Genomic DNA, 18,772 nt, shown 5'->3' on the forward strand with positions numbered 1-18,772 from the left:
CATTAGCAAGGTAATAAAACCATGACTCATAACGTTGAGACTTAAGCATTGTGGTTTTATTTCACCGATACCCAGCACATGGTTAAAGGATAGATTTTGACTTTAGGATCTCACTGTAGCATCGTGTTTAGCTCTTTTAGGTGTGAGGTCAGAAATATATCATTAGAATGTTCTTCACTGAACATTCTAATTCTGATGTAACAGTCACTACTGGTGATTGCAAACAATGGAGTTCTAGAACACCGACTTAGAATTTCGAAAAGAGGAAAAAAAAACGACCGACTTTTGAAATGTTAAAGCAGGATTTGCCCTAAAAAGAAAAATGACCCAAATTCACTCTTTGTGTATGCATTGCGCAGAAGTATTGATTTTAAATATTCAATGCATTTGGTTATTATTTTAGTCCAATCGTTACATACATAAAGTATCCTGGGGTGACTGCTACTGGTGTTGATAAACTGCAACTAAACATTTGCTTATTTTGTCCAGCTCAGCTTCACCTGCTGTATTTGTGAAATGACTGATTTGCAGTTCTTTTTAATTGTGTATCAGCAGGACTAATGAAATGATGACCCTCCACATGTAAAATTACAACACAGAGATTCTTTTTAACAAATGACTCATCCCGGGCTGTTAAATGACAGGAAATGAGGTCACTTCGGAACACCCGCTCCACTATTCCACTGTTTCGAAGATTGACACTGTTTTTTGTGATCGTAAAACACTTTAAAACAGATGTTTTTAAAAAAAAAAAAAAAAACAGTCATTTAAAAAAAGCGGAAACATCGGTCCCCGGGTAGAGGACGATGCCGTCAGTTTATCGTTCATCTAAAAAAACACTGGATCCCCGCCTCCGAAAGACCACGCCTCCCCCGTCGCCGTAGCGACGGCGGCGCTTCCCGGGTGGCAATCCGGGCGGGAGGCGGGAGGCAGATCCTTTCTAGCGCGTCCGGGCCCGACCGCGGTTCGGGCCTACACCAGCAGGGAGTCCCCGACGTGGGTCTTCTGGTGCCTCTTGAGGTTCTCGCCCCGGCTGAAGCTCTTCCCACAGTGCGTGCAGTGGTACGGCTTCTCCCCCGTGTGGACCCTCTTGTGCTTCTTGAGGTCGCCCGCCTGGCTGAAGCAGCGGCCGCACTGCATGCAGCAGTACGGCTTCTCCCCGGTGTGGCAGCGCTGGTGGATGCGCAGGTTGGCCACGCGGCTGAAGGTCTTCCCGCACAGGAAGCAGATGTGCTGCTCCTCCTTCCGCTTGTGCGGCCGGTGCTTCTTGCCGTCCGGCAGCGACCGCACGGCCTTCCCGAACCGGAAGCGCTTGGGGGCCGCCGTCCCGCGCTCCGGGTGGACGTAGGCCGGCCCGTGCGCCGCGCGGTAAGGGTCCGGGGCGGGCTCGTCCCGCGCCGGCCCGCCCATCGAGTCCGCGCACTCGTAAAACGGGATCCGGACCGAGTGCTGCTCCACCACGGAACATTCCGGAGGCTCCGACTCGGACTCCATTTTGATTTCGTCGGAAGACAGGCCGGGGAGGGTGGCCGGGTTGGAGGCGCCGGGGGACGGCTTGCTGGGAAGGCACGCCGCGTGGATGGAGTCCAGGTCAACGTCGTTCTTCAAGCCGTGACTCGCGAACGCGGCGTGGGGCGCGTCCGAGGTTCGGGGGGCGCCCGTGGGTCCCAGCGCGTCGCACTCGGCCTCAGAGTCTGCCGAGCGTTCCGACTCCGGGCGCCCCGGCTCCTCCTCTCTCCACCTGCTCCTCTTCAGCCGGAGGAACTCCCCTTTCTCCTCCTCCGCCGCGAGCTCCGCCTCCTCCCTCAGGCCGGAGCTCCACTCCTGCTCGCCGTGCTGCTCCTCCGCGGGGGACCTCCCCTCGGCTGCCGAGAGGGAGAGAGGGAGCGCCGCTCCTGGAGAGAGAGAGGGAGGAAGGGAGAGAGAGAGAGCAGGGTGTAAATCTCCTGGAGAGATATGCCCACAAGACCATAATCACCGGCCCAGCAAGCGAGAGAATTAAAACTGTTAATGATTTTAAATAATATTAAGAAAGCAGAGAGGTACGTGGATAGCAAAGGAATCCCTATCGCTAATATGTACTGTGTGTGGACCCACCTAATGAGTACAGCAAACCTCCCTCTGGCTGATCATTACAGCGGCTGGCTGATCATTAGAGCGACTGACTGATCATTAAGAGTGGCTGGCTGATCATTAGAGCGACTAGAAGAACATTAGAGCGGCTGGCTGATCATAAGAGCGGCTGGCTGATCATTAAAGTAACTGGCTGATCATTAGGGCGGCTGGCTGATCATTAAAGTAACTGGCTGATCATTAGGGCGGCTGGCTGATCATTAGAGTAGCAATGTCCACGTCAGAGCTGAGAAAGGTGAAGCCCATGCCCAGGACCTGCCCCTGACCTCTGACATGTGGCCTCACCTCCCCCGGTCCTCCTCAGCGCCTCCTGGAGCTCCCGCACACGCCGCTTCAGGCTGTCGTTCTCCCGCCGCGTGCGGGCCGTCTCCTCCTGGTACTCCGACACCGCCTGCCCGACCACGTCCAGCACCTCGTGTACGGCCACCGCCAACAGCTGAGCCACACTGGCGTTCAAGCGCTCCATCTTAGACATTCTCCAAAGCTCCTAAATAACAACAGAACAGAACAGTACAGAGAAAACATCAAACACACACGCTCCTGCGCTTCATAACTTCATAGTTACACAGTTTAATTTGGAAAAACACGCAAATTAAAATCGCAATGAACCATATGCATTTCTTTTACTTGGTGGGTCATGAATTGTATAAAGCCCCTGACAGATAACAGTCTGCCGCATTTACTGTTGTGAATACCATAAAGCCTTAGCACAAGGTTTCCGTGCAGTTAGCACTTCATTACTATTCCCCTTCAATTGATGCCTCGAATTGAAATTATTTTTATTGTTTTGTTTTACAGGTGCATGATACGTAACTTTGTCAACAAATATCGATTTTTTTTTTTCAACATGCACTAAAATGAAATACCGATGTAGCCCTGTGTTCTTTGATTGTATCGTGATATCATTTCCCACTGTGACGTCACTGAATTTTGACAGTTTCTGCTCGTTTTTCACACGCTTGCGAATTGCCGTGGTTTTTTTATTTAAATATGTAAATTGTGTAATTTGTAGCAATGTCCACCTCGAACCGTATCCTACTTAAGGCTGACCTCCTCCCCGACCCCCCAAAGTGATCTTACACGGCTCTAACGCCGATTCTTGCCATTACTTGTGATTGTTAGTTTGCCAACTACTCTATTCCAGTACCTCTCGATGTCTCATTCAGGTAAAGCGACATTTCAAAAGAATTAGATTTCTAGATCCATAACTATCGTTAGACACACTTCAAATAACATCAAACTGACATTTATTCTGCTTTTCCTATCTAGCTACCGTTATCTAGCTAAGACAGGCGTCCTGGTAATCGCACCAAGTTAATTGCTTCATGAAAATCACACAAATCTGACTTAGTAAACAACTATTTTGTCAACAGAGAGTAAGTTATTATATGAAAACACTACGGCTCAAGTCAATGTTATTGACAACAATCCTTCCAGCTCCGACTCTTCGAGAAAAAACAACTAGGAACTTGGTTGTTGTAAGCCATCTGTTCAACTCCGTTTCATTTCAAATTAACTGAATGCCGTTCGTCTAGCTACCCTGTGGTCATTGTAAATATATATGTTTGCACTTGCCTGTGATTCTGTTTATCTTCTTGTGAAACTTGCCTTCAGCCAAATCCAGAGAGCTAGCTCTACTGACGCCGATTGTAGATGATGTAAGAGGCTGCGCAGAAGTGTCACGACAAAACGATGCGACTGACTGGGCGAGTCTTAAAGGGCGTTCCCCAAACATGACGCATGATGAGTCACCCTCAAGGCTAACATGACGCATTTGCGTTGCGTCCATATTACGCTTGAAATGTTAGCTTGTTGATTATTTCTGTATTATCCCATTTAAAATAAATCTGTCCGCTTTCTCCTTAACTAATTTTATAACCAAGGTAGCTTGGTGCTGTTCTTAACTCCCTTTTCCATGGCAAAAAACAAGCTAAAAGTCCGTGAAATACATTTCATATATGGAAGGATTTAGTTCATGACCAATATTGGCTAATTGAGCTGATCAGCTTTGATGACAGCCGTCTTTGCCACAAGAAGCTAAATCTAGGCTGGAGCTGGAGCTGCTTCTCTGCCTTAGCACTCACAAATCAATAAAGTAATTAGCTCCCTAATATTATCGCAAACATTTTCACAAACCATTGTCAATAAGAAATATCACAGTGTAACACTGAATAAGTATCAAAGTTTAATTTTGCACTCAAAGGAAATTTATTTTACACTGGATCCATCTCAGAGGGGACAGGCACAGTCCTAATATACACAGCAGTAAAAATAAAATTAAGAAAATTTTATAAATTTGAATGGCAGGTATGCCAAGTTGCAACTTGGTGGGGCAGCATGACCCATACCTATACAGCACTGAGAGTTTGGCACTTTTCAGAATTTCATACAGAAATAACCACAATGACCACAGACTCTCAGCCCTAAATTTCTGTACTTTCTGACCTCATGTAAACACACAGAATTCAGGCACAACTTCACACATCCACACAATAAAGCCCCAAACTTAGGGGATTTTGCATTTTCCCCTTCTTTTTCCTGCTGATTACATCATCACAAATGCTCCAGTCCCACAGTCAATAATTTTCTCTATTGCACATTTAGTGACATCTGCCATTAACAACATCTGGTCTTAAAATGATCCAAATGCAAGACACTTGTTACACAAGCAAAAGGATGTTGTAAAAACTTTGTGGTCATCTTGGTTGAGTGGAAGCTATCTAGCTTTCTTACTAATAATTGCCATTAAAAACTTTGCTTTTACAGCTGTATAATCTTTCTGGAAAGTTCATTTATATGCATTCTCTATCATTTCACATGCAATCCCCACATATCGTTTCATGGCCTCATTTTGATATCAATACTTTTAATGACAGGCCTATATTTTGCAAGGTTTTTTAATGACTTACAGAGTGCTTTGCATGCCTGAATAACTTCCCATTTTTGTACATTGAAAACATGTTTTGGTTGAGATCTATTTTACAATTGATATTTTAGTTGCAATATATACATATACAAAATATATACAAAAACTTTACATTTTGTAAAAATAACTTCACAACCAAGTATAAACATCATTTATGGAGTGTAAGTTTTCATCAGCTGTTTGAGCATTCATTTAAATTATGTCTTTTTCCATTAGGCAATTTTTTAAATGGGACACAACGTTAAATGACCACATTGTCTTCCGATGGTGAGATGAAAAACACAGTTACATGAAATGTAACATGGCCAAGTTACATTACATAATTTAGGAAACATTGGGTAACATTGCTTTGGAATAGCTTGTTTAATTTGTGTGAGGTAAGATAGCCAATGGCCTCTTTTGTATATTAATACTTTTAAGGGCAGGCCTAGATTTTGCTTTTTAATTTTATTAATGACTTACAGACAGTGCTTTGTATGCGTAACTCTGGAATTGTTTTGTATGTTGAAAACGCGTTTTTGTTGAGATCCCAGATCACAGCAGTATCTGCATTTTCGCAAAGGTTGTTGGGATTGTGGAAGATCTACGGAAAGTGTTTGACACTCGCGGTGCAGTGTGGGACGGCGGAGGCCTAAGCTCAACCGATCGGCATCGAGAGAGATGGTGAGGAATGAGTAGATAAATTGGTTGTTCTTCTAAATGTCTTGTTTTAAAATGTTATACTAAGTTAATTACTTTATTAGGAATATAAATATATTAGGAATATTTATAAAAACAACAAAATGTGAAAGAAGAACGCAGACGAAAGATTTTGCTTTCTGTTTGTCATAGATCGCTTGGCAGCTAATGTGTTAGCCAGCTAAACTAACCGAAGGATATGCGTTTGTTATTACGAGATGCCTTGCCGCAAGCTCGGCTAAAATGGAGGCGCTGCCTTGAAACAAGGCCACGTTTTCCCTCCCAGTTTCTGTTTGCCATCCAATATTGTCTAGTTAGCTAGAAGAACAAAGCTAGATAGCGAAGGGACATTGCTCATCTTTCTTCGGGAAAGTGACATGCGTTGAAAGCATTTTCCAATCAGATACTCACGAAACAGGCCAATCTAGACTAGCTAACTGCAACGCGGTTAAGTGGCTACTGTTTGTTTCTGATGAGTCTAATAACATTTTAGTTGTTTAACATTAGTTCAACACCTGAATATGTAGCGAGCTGGTTGTGGTTACTAGCTAATAAGTGTGGGTAGGACTTGCAATCTGCAGCTACTTAGCTACAATGTTTCTTTGCTATTTCGCTAACGTTAGCTGTCCAATCTTGTTTTCGCTGTTGCGTTTGCGAACTTAGTTGTCATGCAAAATACTATGTTCTCTGCTCGCCCGTAATACTTTTTGAATTGAAGCATTTGTTTAAAATACTGATAAGGAGTTAATTCGCAGTCTGAGTGAGCCGTTTTACACGACTAGCCTTTAGTACTCTAGACTAATGTCCGATCTAATGTACCCTGCTGAATTTTGCTGTCCGTGGGCTATACCCAGTTTGTAACTTACTGTTTATGCATCCAGGGTTGCCGGGTGAATTAACTTAGTTCTCATTAGCTGCAGAAAATCCCATTGCGAGCACTGAGATGGTGCTGTTGTATAACTAACGTTAATTTAATTGTCTCCCGATTTATGAACACGTGGAAATCTTTATCACCTGACAAGTCTGAAGGCGACGTGTCCCTGAAAAATAAATGCATCAATTAAATTAGGAGCAAGTGTCTGGTTTCCTTAAGCAAGTATGTAAAAAGTAAACGAAATGTTTCTTTCAAACGTGAGTCCCACTGAAGTGCATTTTTTATTGGTAGCTAATAATATCCGTAGTGAACGTGTGGCCGTTCCGTTTAGGAACCCTACCCTATCTTCTCACAGTTAACACAAGCAGGCCTAGTCACTATCAGTCATCTAACTATTTTCATTACTACAATTTCAAAGATATATCTGCTCCCCGCCCGCACGCAGTGTTGCGCATGAGACGAGGTGCGGTTTGTGCAATGTTAAGATCTTAGTCGACTTGAGTGAAGCTATACAAATAAAACATTTGGAGACTGGGCAGCAGACACTGAACGACGATGCCACTGAGTAGCAACGTTTGTTGACGAAGTGATGCATTTTTTTTATTGCTGTCCAGAAAACGTTATGTACAGCTAGACTGCTGGTATCTTCAGTAACAATTTCCAGCATCAGTCCTCCTGTTCCTTCCATCATTTTTTGTTTTAACTTTTTAAGGATGTATTTCTTATGATCCGGCGTCACAAGACGACCATCTTTACGGATGCCAAGGAGTCGACCACCGTCTATGAGTTGAAACGCATTGTCGAGGGCATCCTCAAGAGGGCGCCAGACGAGCAAAGGCTTTACAAGGTACTCGGTGCACTGGGGAATTAGCACGTCTTTTTTATTCTAACCTTCACTGAAATCTTTATTAAATTTTGTTTGTATGGGAAATAATTTAATATTTAGCCTATGTCAGTTTTTTAGCATTGTAAAACTATACCCCTGATTTAAAAAAAAAAAAAAAAAACCTTTCTGAAGTGCTGGCCAGTTTGTCATTCCTGTGATGATGTGAAATTCCTTGACTTCCTTTTTCTTTCGTAACTGTTGCTGATTCAACTGGATGAGTATATTTTGGTATGTTGTAACCGCGTATTTTACAGTGCAACAACATCGGAGTGCACAACGAATAAACACGTGTGAACAGTTAAAGGTTTTTTAGTGTAAGATTCTGTCAGCGTGTCTCAGCTCACAGTTATTTTCGTATAGCAGAAAATGTACGGTCTTGTAGGTTCTCTGTGTTGTTTATCGCAACTATTTGTAAAATACTTTTTTTTTTACACATGACATAAAAATTGCTTTGTATCATAAGTAAACATTAGGACATTAAACAAATCCACAGAAATATAGTTAAAATAGTTGCATACGGTTATCAAGAGTGGTTGCATGAAGTTGCTGAAAAATGGGCCTTTAGATGTGATTGAAAAAGAAAATGCAAAGTCAGAGGGCCCAACAAATACTCTCAGCTGTGAGTGCCCCCCCCCCCCCATTGATTTAAAATTGTGACTGGAACGGTGAGCTCGTTTGTCTGTTCCTCCCTAATATGGTCTCCCGTATTTTAACTGGTTTGTAAACGTTGGCTTAACCTCTGTTCTCCCTCCCTTGACGCGAACGGCACGTTTGTGCTCCTCAGGACGACCAGCTGCTCGACGACAGCAAGACTCTCGGCGACTGCGGCTTCACCAACCAGACGGCCCGGCCCCAGGCCCCGGCCACGGTCGGCCTGGCTTTCCGCGTTAACGGTGAGCGCCGTCCCCGTCGGTCCGTTGGCCGCGAAGAATTGTATTGTAGAATTGTAGAAATGTGAGCCCGAGTTGGGTTAACCGTGTTGGGTTTGACGTCGGGTTGCGATTGGCCAGGGCCCAAACAAGGGACAGTGGTGGCGTCACGGCATTACAGAAAGTTGAACCGATTCTTTTGGGGGGAATTCCTCTCTCGCTGTTTGTCCTCTCTGCGTCCTTCTGTTTTTTTTGTTTCTTTTTTTTCTTAATCTGAGGGTAATGTCCTGACATTTTACTGCAGAGCCCCCCCACCACAGTATTCACCGTCTGTCCGTATGTCACAATTGGGGGTCCAAAAAGAATGCCAGTGTCTAAGGCAAATGCCCACGTTTCGTGTACTGTTACTGATATTTTTGCCGGAGCGATTAGCGTTCTTTTGCACAGTCGTTCTGACGGCAGTGGAATGTCCGGGTTTGGAACTAGGGGCGCACCTAACGTGGATTTTCATGGCCGATTCCGGCTGCCGATTTTCTAAAGTATTGTTTCCAAACAGCTGACATTATGGGAGAGATATAGCAGCAGCATTCCAGTGTTGCTTGTGCACGGGCTCGCATTTCTTTCAAGCGGAATACAGATCGGCCAAAATATAAACAAACCTGCCCGTCGCCGTGTTGCGGAGCGAAAAGCGGGCGGTTCCCGATCCCCCGCCGATCGATCGGTGCGCTACTGATTGGAACCTGTGACCCCCCCCGGTGTAAGAGTGCAGTGCTGCTTTGTCCCCTCTGACCGTGGCCCTCCTCTCTCCACAGACGATGCCTTCGAGCAGCTGCGGGTGGAGCCCTTCTCCAGCCCCCCCGAGCTCCCCGACGTGATGAAGCCCCAGGACTCCGGCAGCACAGCCAACGAGCAGGCCGTGCAGTGAGGGGGAGGGGAGGGAAGGCAGGGGCTTCTGGGATAGGGAGGAGGGGCTCCAGGAGAGGAAGTGGTGTTCTTATTGTACAATAGCAGCCAGGGGAGGGGTTTCTGGGGAGGGGTTTCTGGGGGGGGGGGGTGCGCGAATTACTGTATCCCTGCCATCTTTATCCTGGTCTCCAGTCACACGCAAACATTAACCCGCCTGTCTCATATAACCCCCCCTCCCCCACACCTTCAAGCGCACGCGAACAGTTATTTTCACACGGAGGACACTTGGACACATTTCCGATCGAAATTTCATGCAGAGTTTGGGGGTACACGACACAAACCCCCAAAACCGTACGTTTTTATTTATGCTAATTTCTGGGGACGGGAGGCTTAATGTGCGTTTGTGTTTTATTTGGGCCCTGGTGTATAAAAAAAAAAAAAATTACCAATCCCCTATCGCAGTTTGCAGTTACGTTACTGTGTGTTACATAGTGATTATTAATATTAATATTATTTAGGATTGTAATGATTTTATGGGAAAGAGAACAGGGGGAGAGGACGCAGGTCTGTTCCGTGTCGCTGGCGTGCGTAGGACGAATGCATGAAATGGAAACTGAAAATGAACTATTTGGATGCTAGGACTTCAGTGCACAGTGGAGTGCAGGAACTGTGACAGAGGTCTCGCAGCAGAACCCAGACACCGAAGGGTTAAAGGAGAACATTTTTTCCCCACTTCAGATGACGTTGCTTCATTGTATCGTTTTTGATGCCCCCTGGTCTCCCTCCTCGGTCCTGGAGTTCCGCTGTTGAGGGGGGGTCTTAGCTCAAATTTGGCTCTCTGTTAAAATCTTTACTATTATCTAAGCATTTTTTTTCTCTCTTCTTCTTTTTAAAGGCTAGTTTTTAAGTATTTTGCCATTCAGGTGACCATGCACAAGTCTGTATTAAAACGGACAGCGTTTTGCGCTGTAACCAAAGGCGGACTTTAGACAGAAGTTGTGTTTCCTGCACGAGAGAAAATATAAAAGACTCGATGACTAAGCGACCTGCTCAACTCGAACTCCCAGCTCCAGGTTGGGAGACCAAAGGCACAGCCCCCCTCATCTGACACGGGCCCCGCCTCTCAGACACAGTCACCTGTGAGACTCTGACTGACACAGGCCCACCTCTAAGTCTCAGTCGCCTGTGTCACATGACCTGCAGGGCACTCCCCTCTCTGTTCTCTGGCACGGTGGAAATGCCATGTGATAAATCTCTTTCCAAAAAGAAAAACAAAACAAACAAACAAAAAAAAAAAACAAATGATAAATGTAATCTTAAGTTGAATAAAGATGATGGCTTTTTGTTTTTCACTTCCTTTGCGTTTTGATTTTTGTTCTGGTTTTTCCTCTGGTTCACGGTTTGAGACGTTTCCTCCAGCTAAAGAATAGTTAAAACTTTGGTTTTGAGATCAGATGCGATCGATTATACATTCTTGGATCGTCGCCTGATTCCTGTTAATGCCCTGCACCTGAGACCAATGTGAAAAGACGGAATTATGGATCCATTTATTAACATTGTGAATTTTAAAAGGTGCGAGTTAGAAATTATAGTAGCCTGTACTTAAACTATTGATTTATCTGCACTAGCTAGTCAGTTCTACGTAGAGTTTTGTGGTCATCTTGAGCCCTAGAGTCGGACACCAAAAGGGACTGCTTTTTTAAGGTACGAAACTGGGTTGTCCTGAGGAAATCCAATTAATCCAAGTACATTTTTGTTTTTTGGTAAAATGGTGGTAAATGGGTGAAACAGCTGAAATCTGTGTTGCCAAAGGTAAGTTGTGTGAAAAGTAAGGTATAAATTCAGAGACCTTAAAGGGCTTGAGACATCGCTTCTGATATAACTGGCAGATGACCTGCACCTGCTGGCTGTGGACAGAAGTGTCAGCTGTCCACCGCCATGTCATGCAAGCTCTAGTTTATAAATTCCTACACGAGTAATCAAAACCGTCCAGATCAAGTACTTTTCGTGCCAAATGTTCTGTTTTATACGGCCTGTATTTCTGAACAGCGGTCATGGATATGGGAGTCGTGAGCACGTTGTAAAGTTGACACGAGTATTTGGTTCCTTTTGGCAACCGGTTTAATTTCAGCAATTTCTCCCCTTTCTCTTCATTTGGCACCTGCCGGCCAGTTCCTGAATTTGTCCCGTCTTTTTTGTTGCGCCTTTGCTGTAAAACAAGCCTGTTCAAAAGTTCCTTCACAAACGTGCCGGACATTTCACCGCCGTAAGTGCAGGAAAGAGAAGCTTTAACGCTCGTTAAGATGTAGGTGACGCAGCAGCAGGGAGTCTCGCGCACTTTTGTTTGTTCAGGCAACAGCCGACAACAGCCGGAGGATTATACGAGCCAGGCAGCTGCTGGAGAAAGTTAGTTAGAGGCGTGGAGGACGTGCAAGTATAAGACCTGCATTGCAATTCAGCCTGGATAAACGCGTCCACTAAACGAAGGATTTCATGTAAATATATTTCGGGGGGGAAGCATGTGACTCAAAGTTGTGAATTAGGTGTTTTCATGTAGGCTTGCCGCCCAAAAGCCCATGAAAGGTGTGATTAACAGGTAGCGGTGAAAAAGCTGTGTAGACTTCCTGTAGCGCTAAAGAGAGCAGTTACTCCTGTTACGGGGTGTCAAAAAGAACGTGCTGCTAGTCGCCTTGATCTTCACAAAGGTGCTTTCCCGTTTAGGGTGAACTATTTGGACAAAATGTTTTGCATCCGATATACTTGTTCATACTGTATATGTTTTTTTTAAATCACTGAAAGGAGGAGGTGGGGATGTGATGAGGAGGATAAAATAATGAGTGCAGTCCATAATGAGAGGAACGAAAAGAAGAATAAAAGAGTACTAACCTGCAGCCATTTTGTAATGCTGTTTGAGCTCATATCTGGGGCCACTTCAGAAACCTGAACTGACTGGTTCAGAGAGCCAAACCTTTCCCTCTTATTTGGATAACACTAAATAATAATTATTTTTGTAGGCACCCTCAAGGGACAACCTTGTTCAAATTTAAAGCCGTTTTTCTCATTACGTTTGTATGCAGGTGCAGCATGGTACCTGAGAAATTTCACTGGGGATTTGGTAAATTGATGCTACAGCTTCACGCAGAATGTAATGGAACCAAATCAGGACCAAGCTAATGATATTACATCGAAAGCCATACACATCCAAAAAGTTTTTTTATTTATCTTGACGTAGACTGAGGACACCTTGCAAGTGGCATTGTATGAGAGCCTCCCTAATTTTGTTCTTAACCCCGAGAAGTGGACAGTTAATCGTTGACAATCATTGATTAGTGACACAAAAGCTTTCATTTGTTTTTATTTTATTTTTCCTTGTTTTTTATTGTTCCTCATCTCAGTTTCAAATTTATTTTAAAAATGAGGAAGTGTGCGAGTATGTCCCTGTACTTCTTTTTTTGTCATAGAACAGTCCATGAGATTGCTTAAATTTAAATAATGTTAGAAACATCAATACTTAAAATTTTATGCACCATGTATCCTAGAAGGCCTACAATAGCGAGAAAGAGGCGGCTCATTCAGCATAATCAAATTAAATTGACATAATAGTGGCGATTAATCTCTCGTTGACGTAGCAATTTGTTTGTGTTAATAATCATACGGCCGTGATTATGTCACCGTTTTCAATAGCTTTTTCACAGGCAAGGACAGCAATGCTGTCGAACAAATTTGGGGTCAGCGCGGCGCTGCCGCAGTTCTCTATCAAATGCAGTGACACCTAAGACGCTAGGTGGCAGTAGGTTTACACTTTCATGCTTAAATATTTGCTTTGAAAAAGTTGAGCATCGATGGTGCTCGTACGTTGTAAACGTTAATGTCACAGGAAATAATACTTCAAAAACAGCCACATTTGAGACGGTATGTGATAATATAACGCATTTTTTGAAACCAGAGATCATAGGTCAATAGTTTAATGCAAATGGCAAGATAATAATAGTATTGACGAAGGTGTGTGGTTAACCTGCAACCACCCAGCTAGCGCTATAGCATTCTGGTCACTAAACTCTACTATGGTTTCGGTACATCGTTCCTTGCATGTTCACTAAATCATATTTATATTTTATCCTAGATTCGTTTTAAATACACTAGCATGCTGGTGATCGTTTCCTCGCCATGATAAATATAAATGAAATCAAGTTTTTTTTGTTTCTGACTCCGCTAACTACTCACTAAAACTTGCACATTTACGATGCATACAAATAATGTTATGTTCTGGTGTGTAGTGTGTAGAGAGTAAAGTTTGGCGAACCCAAACCGGATTCGCCAAACTTAGTAACCACCGTTCCAGCGTATTCACATAGCTTGATTGTTGATTGATTGTTGTAGCTTGTTATATAGCGATGGGATCTTAAGACGCATTTGTGCGGAGTCCTCCGGTGTCACTGTTTTTGTTGTGTGAAGCTCTCGGTAAAACGACCCAACGGATTATGATACGCCCCTATTTGAAAGTTAATGTTAGTGTCGAATGGAGATGGACAGTGAAGTGGCAGTTTTACGCAGATGGAGTACCCTAGTAGGCTACCTGCATTCATGCACTCTTAATGCAGTAAGATACTGAACCTTCATCGCTGTGTGGAATTGACTATTACCCCTTTCACACAGAAGAAAAAATAAGTTTTCGAGACGGATTCGATGCCGCACTTATGTCTGTGTGAACAAGTTGCGACGGCATTTAAAATACCGCATCGAAAACGCCTCTCCCGAAGACAGGTTTATGCGGGTGCCGGTAGACAGTTGTTCAAAAGCACTACCGCTCCTGTACAAACATGTTGGTCCAAGTGCTGATCTTGGACCAACATGTTTGTATAATGACATGTACTTGTCACTTGAGATTTTGGAACTTTTCTGACGAGATGGCCCAAATTGAACATATTGACTTGCCTGATTAGATATGCATATTTTCATAATTTTTTATTTTTCAGAATTCCCCCTTTAAAAAAAAAAAAACAATCATACTTTATTTAATTTTAAAAGTGTACTTGTGAAAGTAAGAAACAAAGTTGTTTCTGAGACAACCAGACTGCCATAAATATTGGGTCACGAGGTCTTATCAGCGTCAGCACATATAAAAAATATATTAACATGCCTGTTCCAAGAAGTGGGTGGTCGTTGCGTCACTAGCTAACAGGCCTCGCGCTCTCTCCCAGCCCGACCATGTACAACACCGCGTGCGTGGCGTCTGCCGGCCGGGCTGTGCTGGAGATGGTCCAGTTCGACTGGGAGCCACTGTCCCACGGGGAGTTGGACCAGCGCCTCGACCATGCGGTGGAGGAGATTTTGGAAGCCGAACTGATTGAGAAAGCAAGAGCCGTTGTTGGGCCGACGTACGTTCTGCAGGCGGAGCAAGCGCCGCAGTTCCAGCAAGCCGAGGGACCGGCACACGCTCAGCAGTTAGAGCTCCAGCTTTCCCAGTCCCAGCAGATACAGCTGCCAAGCAACACAGAGGAAGATAACAGAGCGGTCAAGGTACCATTAAAATACCACTGTTGCATATGTAAAATAGAGGAATTTACCAGAGCCAACTAGCACGCTGCTTTTCTCAGTTTGTGTTAGTCACTTTGTCCTCTCAAAGATTAAAAAGAGAAAGGAAGTCCCTCTCAAGCATTATTGCTTATGATGTGTCAGTGTTATTAGCAATCCCATTTTTTTTCCTTCTCAGTTGAATGTTTTGTCTTAGACAAATTGTTTGCGTATATGTTGCAATCTCACTCTTGCATTCTGGCCATGCGGGCCTGTGCACTCTGGCCCCATTGGTTTGTGGTATTAAACCCCCCCCCCCCCCCCGTTTGTGCGCCTCTCCCAGTACGTCACAGACCTCCTCCAGAACTCGGACTCCAGCTACAACCGGAAGCGGCTGACGGGCCGCGCCCGCCTGTCCCTCCCGCACACGGTGCTCCTGTCGCTCACGCTACTCCGCAGGCGGCTGAGCTACCGCTCCGTCTCCAGCCGCTTCCGCGTGGAGAAGGGCAACATCCACCGCGTCTTCTTCTCCTTCTGCGAGCGCGTCAACGCCCTGGCTGCGCAGCAGATACGCTGGCCCGCCGGTGCGTCCGAGGGAGGGAGGGGCGCCCGGTCACCGCGTTCGTTTTTACAAACACCCACCCGACTGGTGCATGTCAATCAAATACCCACCCGACTGATGCATGTCAATCAAATACCCACCTGACTGATGCATGTCGATCAAATACCGACCCGACTGATGCATGTCAATCAAATACCCACCCGACTGATGCATGTCAATCAAATACCCACCCGACTGATGCATGTCGATCAAATACCCACCCAACTGATGCATGTCAATGAAACACCCACCTGACTGATGCATGTCAATCATAAACACAATTCACATCCTTTTTTTTTTTTCCTTTTTCCTAATTGATATCTCTTTTTTTTCCCAGGCCAAGAGGCAGGGCAAAACCTGGACTTCCTGTCTGGAGCGGAGAGTTTAGAGAGCCCGGGAATCCCCAAGGTGTTCGGAATTCTGGGAAGCACTCGCATCCCTATCCGTCTGCCAATCGGGAAGCAGCGGATCGAGGGCGGGCTGCTGGAAGTGAAAAAAATGAGAAAGGAGGTCCATCCCGACTCGTGGCTGAACTTAGAGCTTGTGTGCGACAGGCAGGGAAAGTTTCTGCACTGCAGGATCAGTAAAGGCTCAGACACCGACAAAGCCAGCTCTCTCAAACAGGAACTCAAGCTGAACCCCCACATGCTACCGGAAGGGTCCTGCTTGGTGGCCAGGACTGGGTACCCCCTCTCCGGCCAAATACTGACCCCGTACCCCACGTGTGCCTGTCCCAGGGAGTACCTTTACAATCAGACCCTGGAGCCCCATTTGGACGTGTTTGATCAGGCGGTGGTCCAGCTCAAATCCCGCTTCCAGAGGCTGTGGTACTTGGACATGGGGAACTTCGAGAGGGCCCGCGCGGTGGTGCTGACGGCCTGCGTTCTGCACAACGTCTTCCTGCAGATGGGGGACGGGGAGGGGGACGCCGTGCCTGAGAGGACCGAGACGGAGGAGCGAGAGGACGAGGGGGAAGGAGAGACGGAGGAGGAGGGCGTGAGGAAGAGGGAGGCCATCGCAGATCTGCTGTACAGAGAGCGGGAGGCCGATGGACTTAAGTGCGTTTGGGAGCAGATTGTGACATCAGAGGGAGAGAGGAGGACAGAGGAGGGGGGGGAAGGGCTGGAGGGTACTACGGTAAATACACAGCAATAATTCGTTTTGCAGGATTGGCTTGTTTTTTGTTTTTTTTTCTTTCTGTTTATCTTGACTGTTCTTGCAACAAACTGATTCAACAAACAAGACTTTATTTTTTTTTGAACTGTTTCAATTTTTTATTAAAAGAAAGAAATAAAGAAGAAAAAAAAACAGCGTGTCCTTGATTGAGTTCCTGCTCAAAACGCGCAAATATTTACAGAGGGACACACCAGCACTTTTCAGCCACGCGCTTATCTAGCCGCTGCTCTCGTTTGGCAGCTGGGCGTGGTTTTCCTCGGCCAGGTTGGAGATGGCTCTGGCCAAGTTATTGATTGCTTCGATCTTCCTCTCCTCTAAAGCTTTTTGCTGCGCCCAGAGATTCATCTTCCTCTCCTGTAGCTCCAAGTACAGCTGCAACACGTCCTGGGGAGGCCGAGATGAGTAGGGAGCAGACGGCAACGTCGGAGTCGGAAGGATCGGAGTGAATTTTTTAGCCGGTAGAGCTCTGCCCAGTTTGCCGCCGTTGAGTTTCTTCTGTGCCGCTAGGTCCTCTCGGCTTTTCCCCAGGACGCTGTGCATAGTCTGGAAGAACTCCCAGTGCACGCTCTGCGCGCCCAGCCTCTTCGCTCTTTCCGCGTTCTTCCTGTACGTCGCCAGCATGTTTCTCCATTTTAAGTCACATTCGTAAGCCTTGACGATAACGTCTTGATTCCCGGCGGACCTGAGGTTGGCCGTAACCCTCTCAGCTACGGTCTCCCACAGCTTCTTCTTCTTACAGACCGGCTGGTCAAAATCGGTGTCCATGGCCAATCGCGTGCGGGCCAACTGCCAGGTGGCTTGCAGGGTCCACACAAATTCTGCTGCAAGGTGGTAGAGGGGGGAAATAATTATAGTGAGAAAATGATATTCAACAGTGTTGCCAACTTCGGCATTTTCAAGCCATCTTAACCGCCACCGGCTTGACACGAACTTGTGGAATTGAAATCCTTCCCAGTAGCACATATTGGCCTTTGTCCTAAAATCATATAATGGAGATGCACTTTGAGATAAAGAGAGAGTTCGGTAGACAGATTTTATATTTCACAGTCAGAAATATAAAACATTTATTTCCTTAGGGACTAGTTTGTTTTAAAAAGTAATAAAATTAAATAATAATAATAATAATAAACTAGATGGCATTTCCCCTTCTTTTGTTAACACCGGCTTATATTGCGACCATGCAACCTGATGGTATTACATTCTTTCTACATAGGTTGACACCCTGATATTAACACGAAAGTGGCTCGGCAAAATTTCAAATGGTATTTCACAAAGGAATAAATAACATTTTAAATTATTGACCTAATAACTAGCACGACAGACTAGTTTTCCAATGCTGTCATGGGAGTTTGGAACGTGGGAAGACGGATCATCGAGTTATTTTATCTAGCTATTGTGTTTGATGTCTAAACACTGACAATGCTGACAGCTATCTTTCCGTTCTGTGCTTGATATTTAGGAGGCCAGTTAAAGTCAAATACTAACAGGGCTACTCACGCATTAAATAGCTGTAAACTGATATGCAGGATTTTAACTTATAACACTGGTCAAATAAAACGCTCTAGCTGGTTTTGAATAAATAAAACAAATTAGGCAACATCGTTCTTCGCTATACCGCCTCTACAAACAGGCTAGCTAACTGTCATTTGCTTTTCCTTTTAAGACTCGGGAATAACATTTATTATATAGAATAGTTACACGGATCATGTGTTAGTTTGCCATAAACCAATGAATATAAACTTCTATCAACTTTCCTTGGTGTTGTGTCGGCGCAATGAAACAATATGCGCTCTCAGACGCGAATAACGATGCCATCGTGCCCTCCTCGCACTCAGGATATAGCGCTGCTATGCTAACATACCTCCTTTCGACTTTTCGGGTTCCGAATTAGAAACCACCTTTGGATTATCATTGTTGTTTTCAGCGCTTCCCCTTGCTGTTGTTTCATCAACGTTTTCCATGGTTTGGTTCACTTGGGAAGACGGAATCGTAGACATTTAGTGGTTTTTCTGTGGATTTAAACAACACTTATGTTGCACCGATGATTTTTTTTCTACATCAAATACAACGATGATTATAACAACAACCAGGTTCGCCTAGGCCCATGTTAGACAGATTTTACGGAAGTCGAAATACTACACGCGGTATATGGGAAATGTATTTTAAACTGTGATCTGAGTCGACGTGGGGAGTAGTTGGGAAACTACGA

The 18,772-nt window shown here is 44.9% G+C and overlaps 4 protein-coding genes across 8 annotated transcripts; 2 read left to right on the forward strand and 2 right to left on the reverse strand.

The window, feature by feature from the left end:
• Nucleotides 1-34: 34 nt before the first annotated feature.
• On the reverse strand, nt 35-6,743 carry zgc:113090 (uncharacterized protein LOC553741 homolog). Of its 2 annotated transcripts, none has more exons than XM_064315010.1 (3): nt 6,604-6,743; nt 2,419-2,620; nt 35-1,895 (listed from the first exon to the last, which is right to left on the reverse strand). In XM_064315010.1, the coding sequence occupies exons 2-3, from the start codon at nt 2,606-2,608 to the stop codon at nt 973-975; spliced, it is 1,113 nt and encodes a 370-aa protein (XP_064171080.1). In that variant the 5' UTR covers nt 2,609-2,620; nt 6,604-6,743; the 3' UTR covers nt 35-972. The 2 variants fall into 2 exon arrangements, with proteins under 2 accessions (XP_064171080.1, XP_064171081.1); XM_064315011.1 differs by lacking the exon at nt 6,604-6,743 and adding an exon at nt 3,709-3,863.
• On the forward strand, nt 5,603-10,624 carry elob (elongin B). The gene is made up of 4 exons (XM_064315015.1): nt 5,603-5,722; nt 7,324-7,458; nt 8,282-8,390; nt 9,179-10,624. The coding sequence occupies exons 1-4, from the start codon at nt 5,720-5,722 to the stop codon at nt 9,289-9,291; spliced, it is 360 nt and encodes a 119-aa protein (XP_064171085.1). The 5' UTR covers nt 5,603-5,719; the 3' UTR covers nt 9,292-10,624.
• A 148-nt stretch (nt 10,625-10,772) lies between these two features.
• Nucleotides 10,773-17,400, forward strand: LOC135243286 (putative nuclease HARBI1). Of its 2 annotated transcripts, none has more exons than XM_064315007.1 (4): nt 10,773-11,767; nt 14,474-14,792; nt 15,130-15,370; nt 15,725-17,400. In XM_064315007.1, the coding sequence occupies exons 2-4, from the start codon at nt 14,481-14,483 to the stop codon at nt 16,540-16,542; spliced, it is 1,371 nt and encodes a 456-aa protein (XP_064171077.1). In that variant the 5' UTR covers nt 10,773-11,767; nt 14,474-14,480; the 3' UTR covers nt 16,543-17,400. The 2 variants fall into 2 exon arrangements, with proteins under 2 accessions (XP_064171077.1, XP_064171076.1); XM_064315006.1 differs by lacking the exon at nt 10,773-11,767 and adding an exon at nt 13,029-13,184.
• On the reverse strand, nt 16,633-18,715 carry si:dkey-66i24.7 (uncharacterized). 3 transcript variants are annotated; one of them, XM_064315013.1, is made up of 2 exons: nt 18,425-18,715; nt 16,633-17,381 (listed from the first exon to the last, which is right to left on the reverse strand). In XM_064315013.1, exons 1-2 carry the CDS (start codon nt 18,558-18,560, stop codon nt 16,780-16,782), a joined length of 738 nt encoding a protein of 245 aa, XP_064171083.1. In that variant the 5' UTR covers nt 18,561-18,715; the 3' UTR covers nt 16,633-16,779. The 3 variants fall into 3 exon arrangements, with proteins under 3 accessions (XP_064171083.1, XP_064171082.1, XP_064171084.1); XM_064315012.1 differs by having other exon boundaries at nt 16,633-17,384; XM_064315014.1 differs by lacking the exon at nt 18,425-18,715 and adding an exon at nt 18,061-18,206 and having other exon boundaries at nt 16,633-17,384.
• Between the last annotated feature and the right edge of the window lie 57 nt (nt 18,716-18,772).

The sequence above is a fragment of the Anguilla rostrata genome, chromosome 17, assembly GCF_018555375.3.
Source record: "Anguilla rostrata isolate EN2019 chromosome 17, ASM1855537v3, whole genome shotgun sequence".
NCBI lineage: Eukaryota > Metazoa > Chordata > Actinopteri > Anguilliformes > Anguillidae > Anguilla > Anguilla rostrata.

Bases quoted from the DNA above. Each gene is read 5' to 3' on its own strand.
- zgc:113090 (XM_064315010.1), bottom strand. From the start codon at position 2,608: ATGTCTAAGATGGAGCGCTTGAACGCCAGTGTGGCTCAGCTGTTGGCG. The intron at 1,896-2,418 runs GTGAGGCCACAT...CTCTCTCTCCAG, and splicing joins GCTGAGGAGGACCGGGGGAG to GAGCGGCGCTCCCTCTCTCC.
- elob (XM_064315015.1), top strand. The intron at 7,459-8,281 runs GTACTCGGTGCA...TGTGCTCCTCAG, and splicing joins ACGAGCAAAGGCTTTACAAG to GACGACCAGCTGCTCGACGA. The intron at 8,391-9,178 runs GTGAGCGCCGTC...CTCTCTCCACAG, and splicing joins CCTGGCTTTCCGCGTTAACG to ACGATGCCTTCGAGCAGCTG.
- LOC135243286 (XM_064315006.1), top strand. From the start codon at position 13,141: ATGTCACAGGAAATAATACTTCAAAAACAGCCACATTTGAGACG. The intron at 13,185-14,473 runs GTATGTGATAAT...GCTCTCTCCCAG, and splicing joins AAACAGCCACATTTGAGACG to CCCGACCATGTACAACACCG. The intron at 14,793-15,129 runs GTACCATTAAAA...CGCCTCTCCCAG, and splicing joins AAGATAACAGAGCGGTCAAG to TACGTCACAGACCTCCTCCA.
- si:dkey-66i24.7 (XM_064315012.1), bottom strand. From the start codon at position 18,560: ATGTCTACGATTCCGTCTTCCCAAGTGAACCAAACCATGGAAAACGTT. The intron at 17,385-18,424 runs GTATGTTAGCAT...ACCACCTTGCAG, and splicing joins ACCCGAAAAGTCGAAAGGAG to CAGAATTTGTGTGGACCCTG.